At 41.9% G+C, this 14,535-nt stretch overlaps 2 protein-coding genes across 2 annotated transcripts; one reads left to right on the plus strand and one right to left on the minus strand.

Annotated features, from left to right (window-relative positions):
• The first annotated feature begins 49 nt into the window (after window positions 1–49).
• Window positions 50–1,072, plus strand: LOC125229009 (single-stranded DNA-binding protein, mitochondrial). The gene is made up of 3 exons (XM_048133769.1): window positions 50–217; window positions 484–574; window positions 653–1,072. The coding sequence occupies exons 1-3, from the start codon at window positions 200–202 to the stop codon at window positions 994–996; spliced, it is 453 nt and encodes a 150-aa protein (XP_047989726.1). The 5' UTR covers window positions 50–199; the 3' UTR covers window positions 997–1,072.
• A 6,037-nt stretch (window positions 1,073–7,109) lies between these two features.
• Window positions 7,110–11,334, minus strand: LOC125228924 (ets DNA-binding protein pokkuri). The gene is made up of 4 exons (XM_048133642.1): window positions 11,076–11,334; window positions 9,731–10,007; window positions 9,094–9,648; window positions 7,110–8,888 (listed from the first exon to the last, which is right to left on the minus strand). Exons 2-4 carry the CDS (start codon window positions 9,996–9,998, stop codon window positions 8,293–8,295), a joined length of 1,419 nt encoding a protein of 472 aa, XP_047989599.1. The 5' UTR covers window positions 9,999–10,007; window positions 11,076–11,334; the 3' UTR covers window positions 7,110–8,292.
• Window positions 11,335–14,535: the final 3,201 nt, after the last annotated feature.

Consider the following 14,535-nt stretch of genomic DNA (forward strand, 5'->3'; position numbering starts at 1 on the left):
CTTTAAAAAGTAAAATTGTTGTTTATGGTTTTTTTTTATTTGTGATGTGATTTTCTCTATATCAAAGCCATTCAAAGCTCTATAACGTAAATCATTTGATTATTTTACACAATGCTGATCAAGTAATTATTCCAAAACGTTTAAGAAGTTTCAGAAATAGGATTACAAATATTGAAGATTACTTCACAATAACAACAAAATGTTTCGCCTTTCTAGGGTAAGTTATAAAGTTTACCTTCACTAACCTAACTTGTAATATTACCGGTAAACACTTTGTTATAACTTTTTGTTTATAAATGAGTTTGATATTGTATCAATGTTCTTATAAGCGTAAAATAGTGAATTTTAATGTTAAAATGAGGTAAGTTTTTCTGTAATTATTCTTTTTTGACTTGTGTTTTGTAATACAGGTAGAGGTTATGATTATAGAATTCGTATGTACTTATTTTATAATCAATAATTAATCTAAGAAATGATTTTTAGATTTATAGCGCAACACGCCAACTCATTGCAGTTCCATGCTCAGAGGTTCATACTACAGCCATTAGATGTGATACCCAGAAATCTGAGAAAAGTATGTATAAAAATATTATTATACTGTCGCGTGCACAGATTGTTTCCATATCACTCAATACAATATTTTTCGTTTCAGCTATTAATCAAGTCACTCTTCTTGGAAGGGTAGGCGCAGATCCACAGAAAAGAGGGACAGAGGAGCGCCCAGTTGTGAATTTTCCACTTGCCACTCATTTCAATTACAAATATGAATCCGGTGACATGTTGCATAGAACAGACTGGCACAGAGTGAGCGTGTTTAAGCCTGGTCTAAGGGATACTGTCTATAAGTATCTTAAGAAGGGACAAAGAGTTTACGTTACAGGAAAGTTATCCTACGGAGAGATTAAAACTGAGGATGGACATGTCCGAACAGCTTCAACAGTCATTGCTGATGACATTATCTTCTTCCAAAGTCAGGTTGCTGAAGCGGAATCATAGATTCTGACGAAAGTTCCCTATATTAATTAAGTATAATGTAGTGATACCACTTATTTCAATAAATGTCATACTTTTATTTTGTTTTTATTCTACAATTACTAAACAATTATGGATTTGATACCTACTGAATAAATTGATATGTCATTATTTTGTAAATGAAATATTTATTTGTCAAAAAAATAAATAAATAAATAAATATTATAGGACATTATTACACAGATTGACTGAGGCCCACGGTAAGCTCAAGAAGGCTTGTGTTGCAGGAACTCAGACAACGATATACATAATATACAAATACTTATATACATAGAAAACATCCATGACTTAGGAACAAATATCTGTGCTCATCACACAAATAAATGCCCTTACCGGGATACATAAATGGGTATACATAAAAGATCTTATTCTATAAAAGTATCTCCACTTTCAGCCTATGATAGACATACAAATAAAATTACCTTACAACTATATTTACAAGACTTATAACTATATTATTATTTTATCGAGTAGTGAGATCTTGGAACAAACTCCCAGAAGACGTGGTCTCAGCACAAAATGTGAATCAGTTTAAAAATAGACTAGACAAGCACATCACATCTACAACTCGGCTATGATTACTGTCACAATGATCACTGGATACAGGCTATATCAGTTCTTTAACTGCCTGCCTGATTATTAAATAATAATAATAATAATATTTAAAAAAAAAAAAAACCGCTGACACTGACGGACGTGTCTTTGGATAAATTTTCACAATTTTATTTATTTTATAGTATTTTTATCGCCGTTCTTGGTTTTTTTGGTTCAGTTTTTGTGTATTTCTTACGCTACATTAAATCATGTACAACAATGAACATGCAACGGTACAATTATCAAAATACACGGATATCAACATGAACTGTCAAACGGCGATAAGTGCATTGTGAAATTTGTGAAAATGATAACAAGGTCACGCACCAAAGCGGCACAAAGAAACGCACGCCCACCATCCCCGCCCGCCTCGTCCAGCTCCCCGTCCGCATCCTCGTCGGGCGACGAGTTCGCCACGGCGCCCGACACCGACGGGTCCAGCGACGAGAGCGGGCCGCCGCCGCCGCCGCCGCCACCACCTGCGCGACGTGGGCGGCCACCGCTGCCGGCACGCTTGGGGCCTGCGGGACATCCTGCCCCGCCCACGGCTCCCGCTGCCGGTGGTGTAGTGCGTCGCATGACATGGACTCGAGAAATAAACGAGAATGTCATGCGCGCCTATTACGGGGCCACAGAGGGGGGAACCCGGCTATCCGCGTACCGTTCTAGAATGCTGCCTCTGTTCCAGGCACTCGAGCCATCCACCACCGTATCGGAGCAGCGTCTATCGGATCAGGTGCGCGTCATTCAGCGGTCAAAGCGGTTGGATGACGCCACACTTGATCGGCTTCGCCAGGAGGCTCTCGCTGCTCGCGCGGACCCCGCCTCGGGGCGGGATTTGCCCGCCATGTCGCAGGACCCGGTGCCCGAACCCGACCTGGCACCGGAGGCGCCGCGGGTTGATTCCGGTAACGACGGCGGGGACTTCGCGAGTCAGAGCGTGAGTGAGCCTGCTAATGAGCAACTAAGGAGGTCTTTGGAAGAGGCGATTACGCAGTATCGCTCCACAAACAATCCTAGGCCACGATTACCACGTCTGCCCATGAATAGACGCAATCTAGCGTTAATGGGAGCCTTAAACGCTTTACTAGAGCCATTTATACGGACTAGTAAAGATCTAGATGATACGCACTCGATCATGTACTGCGGAGCCATCGCGGCGTGCCGTGTTGCTCGAGTCAAGTTTCCGGACGCTGACCGTGCAACTAGGACCGTCGGAGGTGTCCCTGCATGGCAAGTACGGATCGAGCGTCGTATCAACTCATTTAGGACTCTCATTGCAAAGCTGATCTGCTTCAGAGGGGGTAATAATCGCCCCCGAGTAATGCGCTTTGTGAACCAGGCGTTCGCGGGGACGGACATCAGACCCCGCGACTATTTGGCCAATGTCACAGAGCGCATCGACTTCCTGAAGCAGAAAGTCTATGCATGGGCAAACCGTATTCGCCGCTACAGAAAGCGTGTGGACCGATTCCAGCAGAATCGTCTTTTTCAAAGCGACCAAAGGAAAGTATACCGAAGGTGGGAGGAAACCGACCCTCGTGTGTCTGACGTGCGGCTGCCGGATGCTACTGCCATGTCTGATTTCTGGCGTAGCATCTGGTCGGTGCCCGTCGAACACACGGAGGGTGAGTGGATGACCGTTGTCGAACGCGAGTGCGAGAACATCGAACCTATGGGGGCTATCACCATCAGCCCCGACGACGTAAGTTGTGCTACCCGTACGGCCCAGAACTGGAAAAGTCCTGGACCGGACGGATTGCACAACTTCTGGCTAAAATGGTTTCGATGCTCGCACTCGCGTTTGGCAACGCAATTTCAACAAGCCCTCGATCTTGGTTCTCTTCCACCTTCCCTAACAACTGGTGTTACTTTCCTGCTCTATAAGTCCGGTAGTACCACGGAAGCAAAAAACTACAGACCCATTACATGCTTGCCTACACTCTACAAGCTCCTTACATCCATTTTGAGAGCAAAAATTAACGCGCATATTGTCGCTAACAACATTCTGGCTCCCGCTCAAAATGGATGTAAGGTTGGGTCCCGTGGTACTAAAGAGCTCCTCCTCATAGACATGACCATTTGCCAACAAGTTCGGCGGAACAAGGGGGCCATCTCGGCCGCTTGGATTGACTACAAGAAGGCCTATGATTCGGTGCCTCATTCATGGCTGGGAAGGGTATTGGAGCTGTATAAACTTGATGCAGCTTTAATATCCTTCCTGGCTGCATGTATGAGGCAGTGGACCACAGTCCTTCGTCAACCAGGAGGCAGGGATGACCCCCTGGCCCGCAGGACTTCATAAGGATTGAGCGAGGAATATTCCAGGGTGACAGTTTGAGTCCATTATGGTTCTGCCTAGCTCTGAATCCCCTCAGCACGCTGCTGAAGGATTCTGGGCTAGGTTGCCGGCTTCGGAGAGAGGGTGAAGTCATCTCTCACCTTCTGTACATGGACGATCTCAAACTATTTGCACCGAACACCCAAGACCTGATGGTGCTATTGAACACCACAGAAGTCTTCAGTACCGCCATCAGAATGGAGTTTGGTGTCGATAAGTGTGCGGTTATGCATGTACAGCGGGGGAGGTTGTAAATTCAGAAAATTTACAACTTTCTGAGACGATGTCGTTCAGATCTATCTCTGAATCAGAAACCTATAAGTACCTTGGTATGTCACAGTCGTTGGGTATTGAGGATGTTGGCATTAGACGGTCGGTGAAGGAGCGCTTTTTCAGTCGGCTCACAAAAGTCCTTAACAGTCTTTTGTCAGGAGGCAACAAAGTGCGCGCCTTTAACGCCTGGGTAATGCCTCTACTCACATACTCCTTTGGCATACTAAGGTGGACCCAGACTGAGCTGGACGCCCTGGACCGGAGGGTCCGCTCACTGCTTACCACACACCGCATGTTACACCCACGCTCGTCTGTTATGAGATTGTACATCCCACGGAAGTGCGGAGGTCGAGGCTTCCTAAACGCCAAAAATCTCCACAACCGTGAGGTGTACAATCTCAGGAATTACTTCCTTAACAACGAGTGCGGGATGCATCGTGATGTGGTGGCAGTGGACGGAAACCTCACGCCGCTCTCCTTGGCGAAAGAGAACTGGCGCAAACCTGTGGTACTAAGTACTGCGGACCGCAGGGCGGTATGGGAGAGCAAGCAGTTACACGGGCGGTTCTACAAGGCCCTCACGGGACCCGATGTAGACCTGCTCGCATCGGTGAACTGGTTACGATTCGGGGACCTCTTCGGAGAAACCGAGGGTTTTGCCTGTGCAATTGCCGACGAAGTTATGATGACGAACAACTACCGGAAATATATCCTGAAGGACGGTACGGTCGACATTTGTCGGGCATGCCGCCGTCCCGGAGAGTCACTCAGGCATATCATTTCCGGTTGTTCTCATCTAGCTAACGGTGAGTACTTGCACAGGCATAATCTCGTAGCCAGGATCATTCACCAGCAGCTTGCTCTTCAATACGGCCTTGTGGAACGCGAAGTACCGTACTACAAGTACATACCTGCGCCAGTTCTCGAAAATGGTCGTGCCACGCTCTATTGGGATCGATCTATTATCACTGACAGGACTATTGTAGCCAATAAGCCTGACATTGTCATAATAGATCGATCGCAACGCCGGGCCGTGCTCGTCGACATCACCATCCCCCATGATGAGAATCTCGTGAAAGCCGAGAAGGACAAGTCCAGTAAGTACCTAGACTTGGCTTACGAGATAACCGCCATGTGGGATGTTGATTCGACGATCATTGTCCCGATAGTCGTTTCAGCGAACGGTCTCATAGCGAAGAGTCTCGACCAACATCTCGAGAGACTCTCGCTAGGTGGATGGATCAAGGGCCAGATGCAGAAGGCAGTGATCTTGGACACAGCGCGGATAGTCCGACGGTTCCTCTCTCTGCAGCCCTAACCACCGGCAGCTTGGGCCCTGCCCCGCTGCTGGCGGCACCCTAGGTTAGGTTTTTTATAATGTGTTTATATATTTTGTATTGTTTTGTATGTGGTTTTGTATTTTACTTTTATAATCATATTATAAGTAGCCTAACTTAAGAAGAAAGATAAATAAAGAGAATAATATTTACATTGAGATTTAAGAAATGTCAGGTGCAAAGTGTTCCAAGTTGCCATAATACATTTTTTATGGTTTAAAAGATTACAGTATGATTATTTTGTATTCTAGTGATCAACACACAAATTCAATTTTAACAATTTAGACTATGTTGTTTAATAGAACTAGGAAGTGATGGTCATACTATAGTAGATCTGCTCCTAAGCATGCCAGAGGTTAACAAGGCAATCAGAACATAAAAGATAAGATAAGATAATCATTTATTGCAAACTATGGTATACAAAGTTGTTTACATAGGTATAGGTACACGGGATCACATGGCACCCTGGTAGGGTATGGCAATTTTTCTTATACTATACTAAGTACTAAAGTTCTATGCGTTTTTTGTGAAGAAAACAATTCAAAAGGATTAGTAAACATAAAAAAATAACCTTTAATCTACCATAGTATGTTACAGAGGTCACATTCTTATGGTGAGATACATGACATTAATAACCATAATATACACTTGCCAAGTGCCTTGCCATCCGTTGTCTCGTTGGGTCTACGACATCTGAAAAATTGCGGATCACAACTGGATGAGACTAGCCCAGGACCGGGAGAAGTGGCTTACTAGAAGAGAGGCCTATGCTCAGCAGTGGACTATAAAGTGCTGATATGATGATGATGAATATACACTTATTACCATGCCGAATTAGTTAATTAATGGGAGTGGCAAGTTATAGACTGTTTACATTGTTAGTTGTGCTAGTCACCGATAGATGGCGTGACTCGTCTATTTTTGATAGCAAGGAGTAATAATAAACATTGACAGTTATGCTACTCGGCAATAGATGGCGCCCCTTTCTCAAATCCTATTAACTCTTGAGGAGTTTTGTGTTATAAAATAACCCCATTAAAGCCATCGAACTGTTGTGTTTATTTGCCAAACGTTAGTATTGAGGCAATTAGGAGCCCATACTCGTAAATTATCTGTTACTTGTGTTATACCTTATTGATTTGATATTCAATGGTCTGTGCGATATATTTAGGCCACTTGCACCAAACATTTAACTCGGGATTAGTGGGCTGTCATCTGTCAAATTCCATATAAAATGGAGGGTTAACCCTCCATTTTCGTTGGTGCAAGTGGCCCTTAGGGTTGTCAGCTGCCGGAGCGCATATTGTTTGCGAGGATCAATGTTGATCGAGCGATTCGTTTATTGTTTATTTAAGAGAAATTACTGTACCAAAAAATAAGGTACAAAATTTTACTTAGCGTCATCTCTATTTGCAGTGTCCATTTTCAGGGAGCTGTATGGGATGTGGTCAGGTTCTTTCAGTACCGACCAATGTCCAGTTGTTTGTTTCTGATGTCGCAAGTTATAGGGAACACCAATAAAATTCAATAACAAGTCATTTAACATTATCTTCATTTATTTTTACGTTATAATAAATCTGACACAATATTTTTAAATGAAACACATGCTTATATTGTGTACAACAAGTTGGAAAATCATGGCAAGTGTATGCCGATGTAGAAATAATTGTAAAAATACAAACTCAGGTGTACTAGTACTAGTACATACAGAAAACACTGATATACTAGGTATTTTTATAAAGCTCCACTTTTGTTTTACAAATCATATACATACATACATTCTCTTTACAGTCAGTTTCTTAACGCTAATTACCTTATAATACTTACATAATATTTACAAGATATCTTTATATTTATTCTTCATGAAATTTACCTATATTGATAAAAGAGATCACAGAAAATTGTAGCTGGAAATCTTTGAGTTTAAGCCCTATAATTTTCTACATGTCTACCACTTTACATTTATCACAGTGGAAGTTATAATAATTTTCAAGGCATTTTAGGTAATTCTTGTCTATTATTGTCAATTTTGTAAATATTTATTTTATGACATATTTTACGTGATTTACTATCAAGAAAAGCTGCCGTTTTGTGGTAGGCTTCGAAATAAACCTGATTCGCATGCTACAATATAATTAGATTGCCAAAATATAATGGAAGACGATATTGGTATCTTTGAACAGGTTATCGGTTTAAACTCTGGAGTTGTTTTTGCTAGTACATAAAAAAATAATAAACATGCATACGACTAAATTAAATTACAAAATGCATCAACAAGCGCGTAAGAAACTAGTTACGCACACACGTACTCATTGACTCGGCAACAATGATCTCTGCCACTGCACGTCCATCGGCAGCCGTTTATTCATTGCACAAAATATAACAGTCTCTATTACGTTAACACAAATAAACTCTTGTCCCTTTTGCTAACTACTTAATTGACACTAAACATTAAAAATCACTTGGCACAAAGGCATTAAGGTCCATACCCTGCTTTTAACTCCAAAGACCATCTTAAATCCGTCAAAGTACTCTCAGCTTTTTGTGACGTTAATCGTTGGAATCTCACCAAATATATATTTTTTATAGGAAGACTGCAAGAAACCCTTTCTGAGAGGATTTTGACTAGAATTTTAGTGGGTGGAGCTGTTTCCGCACGAATGCTTGCATTAATCACGCGTCGCACTATTAGTGTCCGGCTTAAAGTTTCGCTGATCATTGTTCACATTTTTCACTTTTGAGATTTAGCGCATAATGGTCCGTAGTGTAATCTGATTCACGTTTGAGGAGCATGCTCTCCCCGATGAGGGCACTGATGCGGTGCTTCTCGTGCGGCGGCGGCGCCGAGACGGGCTCGGGGCGCGCGCGCTTCCGCCAGGGCTCCGCCGCGGCCATGCTCAGGTCGGTCGGCATGTCCTCGTCCGCGGGATCTTCTTCGCACCGTTCTTCCTTCATCTCTGTCTTTACCACTGGCTGCGGGGTCACACGGGTTGGGCTCATTTGTTGCCTTAACAGCGAGATATTTTTTATGTTCTTCAGTTCAATCGGGTTCCTCAAGAACTGATAGCAGTGCCGTTCACCCTGCACTTTCCGTAGAATATTTACACGGTAGTAGTATCTCAGAGCGCGGGACATCTTGTCGTAGTTCATTGAGAGATGGTTTTTCTGAATCCCCCACAGTTTCGCCAAGCCAGCGGGGTCGACGATCTTGAAGACGCCAGTTTCTCGGTTCTTCCATGCGATGTAGTTCGTGTAGCGCTGTGTTGGGTCATTAAGCAGTTGTTGGAGGAAGTCCCATAAGAGTCTTCCATCTGAAAATGATAAAAAAATATAGTTAGAGACCGTTTCTGTTGTATGAATAATTTTGGGATTTTATACTATCTTTATGTTTATGGTTTTTCCTTTAGATCGTAAAAGCGGTAAATTATAATATTGTGTGGAAAAATATTATATAACGAAGTTTGTTTACCACCCATTAACTTAACAATGCTAATCATGATAGTATTGTTTACTTACTTGTGTTAGATTCAGGCATATCGCTCGGAAAGAATTCTCTGTGCTGAGTGCGATAGTGCGAGTGCTGTTGCGCTTGGTGGTTTTGCGAAACCGAATTCGTCATCGGAATTTCCTTTGGCGAACGCGGCTGGGGCGTGAATTGGGCTTCTTCATCCGAATCCGAATGATTGCTTCCGGAGCTAGCGTTCTGAACCACCGATGTCGTGGATGGTACATATGACGGCGCATAGCTCATAGTTTCTCCTCTTTGGGGACTTCCTGAACTGTCGACGGACGGCGCAGGGCTCAATGTTACTGAGTTTGGCTGCGCGGCGGCGGCGGCGGCGCTGTGGAAGTGATGGAAGCCGTCCACGGCCCAGGTCGGCGTCGGCGGGTGCGAGTGCGGCGACGGCGGGTACGGCGCCGCGCGCGCCGTCGGCGTCACCGGCGACGACGGCACTCTCCCCAGCAGGGCGGCATCTCGCACCAGCATTTGTAGAACATTGTGTAAAACGTCACCGGCTCCCGGACAGCGTTCTCCGAGATCGGTTTTGGTAAGGAGGCACAACGCTTTACCTGAAAAAAAAGGAGCTGTTAGCTAACAATTATTTTCCAGGAAAAAGGAACTTTAAGTGTCTACATTGATTTGGTCGCTTACCATTCATTTGGAAGAGATCCATGTCAAAGTTAGGTAGATCGAATTCCCTTTCACACCATTTGAGGAAAACGGCAACATCTTCCCTGGTCCAGAGGCGGGGTTCTGGGGGCAGGCCGGCGGGCAGCTGCGCCTTGGCGTCGCCGAGCGGCGAGGGCGGCGGCGGCGCCCAGGGCAGCGGGTACCGCCACAGCAGCTCCGTGGGGCTGAACGGCAGCGGGAGCCGCTCCATGCTGGGCCCGGAAGGCAGTTGCAAACTAACCACTTTCATCACGATTATCTGTAAACAATATCATGTTCTATATAAAAAGTATGCCCCATATAAGGATTACTATACAACAACTTTAACATTATTAAGTTCTGGATACCTATTCCCATCGAGTGTTACATAATTATACGTTAACGCATAAATTCTTTTATACGTTACAAATGTTTGCGCCTTGAGTATTGAAAGTAACAAATTAACAAAAAAACAGCCACTTATAAAATTATTTTAATTAGAGTAATGTGGTGGTTTTGATGTGTCAAATGTTGGTATTGCTCGAAGGTAGGGCAAATAGTTTCTCGGTAGTCGTTCAAGGAGTCATTTTATTTTAATTAGTGCTTGCAAGTCGTGTTTCGGTTTGAAAAAAATAATGAATTATCAACGATGATTAGTAATACCAATTTTATTAAGTAAACAAATGGAATAATTTACCCAAGACAGTTGGATTTGTGTTTTTACGAACCAAACAATTTTGTTTTTATTATCGTTCACAATTTAAACTGTAGTGCAACTATATTTAAAAAAACAATCGAGTTGTTGCGTTAACTTGCTACACGTTAGGAGTCCATATTATTCCCAAATTACATCGAAAAGTTCTCTGTGACTTGTTTCCGTACGTTACTGGGGGCGTACATCCGATGGTCGGGGGCATAACCCATCGTGATATATTTAGGGTTGTCACCTGCCGAGCGCATATTTGCAAGGATCAATGGGGACGTTGTTACATTGTTGGGGTGGTTATTATTATTTGGAATACCCTAATCTCGAGGGATATTATAAGAGGAGTAATGTTTAAATGGTATTTTTTTATTAGAGGTGCGTTTTTATGTGCTGAAAGGACGTCAAAAACATCTAAAAAGAGATAGGCAAGTTGGTTGATACATGTTATGATACATGGAACTCGGTCTAAACTGACATAGAAGTTTCTTTGTAACAAATAATTTATTTAGACTGAAGCGCGCTTTGTCGTATCCGAATTTCATATCATTAAGCACAGCATAGCGGTCTTATCGCGCGCAGTCGGAAATGCGTGAGTACGCGATAGCGCGTTTGCGATAAGCTTCGATAGTTACTCAGACTCACCGGTTAAGCAGATCCGGAACTGGCAGTTTTAAAAATCCAGATATTATATGTCAATAGAGTAACTTCAGCACACTCGCATCATAGTTCACAACACTTATAGCACAATATCCAGCGTTCACAGAGCACCAGGCACACGCGTTGATGCGTCGGTCCCTCCAAACGTGTCGTGTTACGGCACGCCGTAAACCAGCAGCGTATCTGAGGGAACAGACTCACGGACGAGCGTCGCGGTCGGCTCTCCGGCGCGGACTGATGATGCGGTGCGGCGGCGGCACGGGCGTGGGGCTGGGGCCCGCCGCGCGCCCCCGCCGCCCCGCCCGCGCACACATTGCTTGCTGAGATAAAACTTCGGGAACAAGAACAAGACGACGACTAATTTTTGACTAGAACGGCGAATGTGAGCGATGCTTCCGCAAAATGTTATCGCGAATTGCCGCCTCTGACGAGCGACATTTTATGCGGATTCTGATTATTATTTCGTGTGGTTTTTATTATGTAGGTATAAATAGACGTCGTTTTCGGTTTGGGTTTGGGATACATAATTTATTGTTCTTTTCGGAGAAAATTATATTTTAAATAGTTTTAGCTCAGTTTCATCTCGTTCAGTTACTTTATAACAAAGTATCCATTCTGCCTAGGCTAGGGCATGCGGAAGTGCTAACCGGCCAGTAGGTATTACGTCAGCGCAACAGTTTTAATAACTTTCAATATTTCCTGGTTTGCAGTGTCGTTAATTACTGTGACACGACTTGTGTTTAATGTTGGCATGCAGTAGGTTTCCAGGTTATTTTACGATGTTTATAGATAGCATGTATTTGAAAATCTTGTACGATCTCATAACGGGCGTCATCAATTTGGAAGGCACGCGTGTCGTGGCGCGCTGAGACAAAGCACAGGAAATGTCTGAGCGGCCGGCGGTTTCCTGGTGCAGAGTGAGACAATATGAGTGCCAACCGGTTTCAGCTGAGCTCATTCGACCCAGCTACAGCTTATACGTATGTTCGGCAACGACTTTAAGTGAGCACACATGAGTGTCTTATAGGATACGTTTGTATGCTGTGTTAAATGTCATCAATATTATTGGAGGATGTTTGTCCTATAGGAATGTCATGTATCAGTACCTAACTAAAAATAACTGAACAGTCCAAATACCTATATATTGAATAGTCGTTAATAAGCAACGACGTCACTTTAGTCGTTACTCATTATTAGAAACAGGTTACGTAATCTTTTAATTTCCGACGCTAACAAAAACATTAATTATCTGGATCAGTCGAGACGGGCAATGCTCCGTTTGTGTTAGTGAATATGTGCATGTTTAAATTAAACTTTTTTTTTTTTTTTTTTAATTTATTGAAAAAAGAAAAACCTTAAAGTCTAAAGTTACAAATTATCGCCAAACTGTATAACAGTTTGTTGGCGGTGCGCTCTTGTATATGTATCTATTATATTTCACTATAAGTATTATGCTATAGTATAAGTAAGAGTAAACACAATACAATAGGTTAACGGATATCAATAAAAACAGGTTGTATAACTTGTTAATTAGAATTACTGAGGCTAACGAAGACTGCTATGGTGATTATTTAACATTATTTCTTTAAGTTTTGTCTTGAGACTGCCTATTTTTAATTTATTTTTCTCCAGTAAAAGAGGGTATTTGTTACAAATTTTAGGTGTTACATATTCCATAGTTCTTTGACCATAATAATTTTTTGCTGTAACTTGACATAATGTTCTTTTCTTAGATAACCTAGTATTATAGTGATTAGCCGGTCTTTCGATTTTATAGTCCTGAGTATAGTAACATTGTATAGCATTAAGATATTCTACTTTACATGAAATCGGAAGGATTTTACAAGCTTGAAACAATTTTTCATAATTATTTCTACAATCATACTTTGTCTTTTTATTAACTAAGTATTTCAAAAGCCTTACCTGCAACTGTTTAATTTGATCTATGTAAGTTTTAAAAGTGAGTCCATAACAACTTAATCCGTAACTTAACAATGAATCAGCAAGGGCATAGTAAACCATGTACAGGGTGCGTTTATTTAATATATTGTTTAAGTGATAGAATTGACCTAAAACTGACCGAAGCCTATTACAAACCTGATTTATGTGTAATTTCCAATTAAAATGTGTATCAATCGATAAGCCTAAATATTTGAAGTTATCCACTATCTCCAGTTTATTACAAGTACAGTTACTCTTATTGTTATGTAGGCATTCGTATGTGTGACCAATAATTTTAATTGCTGATGAAGTTATATTTTTAGCATTTCTATTGTGTGGCGAGTAAATATGCATACATTTTGTTTTTCCTAAGTTCAAAATAATCCCGTTATCATGGGCCCATTTATTAATATTATCAAAGTCCTCCTGTACATTGCATACCATGTCCGCCATATCTTTCCCGGAAAACAACAGGCACATGTCATCAGCGTACATGTATACCTTGCATTTACGGACTACATTCGACACACTGTTTACATGCATAATATATCCAACTGGCCCATATACCGAGCCAGTCGGTACCCCGAGATCGACTTGTGCCTCGGCTCCAGTCGTTCCGTTGATAACCGTTCGTAGTGTTCGGTTCTTTAGGTACTGACGGAACCACAGATTAGTAGGCCCTCTGATACCACATTCGTCCATCGCCATTAACAGCTGATCATGGTCCAAAGTGTCGAATGCTTTCCGGAAATCAATAAATAGTGATAAAACTTGCTGACCGGCTCCGAGACAATTGTTGACGTAATTAGCAAAATGGGTCAAGGCCGTAGTGGTACTGCGGCCCTTTCGGAAGCCGTGTTGCGCATCTGATAATATACTATTATGCTCCAAGAAAGAACTCACCTGTCCCATAATAACTTTTTCTACAATCTTATTTATAACTGAAAGAATAGCAATTGGTCGATAATTTGAATAGTCCAGGTGAGATCCCTGTTTAAATATAGGCCTAATTAATGACTTTTTCAGTAGATCAGGATACATTCCATTAGACACGCACATGTTAATAAAGTTAGCCAATAATTTACTTATATCTTTTTTTACATATTTAATGTCCTGCACCCTAATTTTGTCTATGCCAGGTGATTTTTCACAATTAAGTTTATCAATAATTTTCTCAACTGTATAGGCATTTACTTTTTTAAACCGAAAAGAACAATTACTTTTTTTTACATATGAATGTCGGTCTAAAAACTTTTGATTACAAACATGCTTTATACTTGCAATTTCCTGTGTAAATGTTTTTGAAAAATTATTACAAATATTTGTTACATCTTCAGTCTTGCCCAAATACTTCATTACAGTCTCATCTACATTAGTCTTGTTTCTTCCTAGCCAGTTATTAATTTTAGACCATATTTTTCTAAAATCACCTTCACATTTTTTTATTTCAGTTTGCCGGTACTTATTTTTAGCAGCATTTATGATTTTGTTAACTTTATTCCGA

Source organism: Leguminivora glycinivorella, chromosome 8 (genome assembly GCF_023078275.1).
Source record: "Leguminivora glycinivorella isolate SPB_JAAS2020 chromosome 8, LegGlyc_1.1, whole genome shotgun sequence".
Classification (NCBI taxonomy): Eukaryota; Metazoa; Arthropoda; class Insecta; order Lepidoptera; family Tortricidae; genus Leguminivora; species Leguminivora glycinivorella.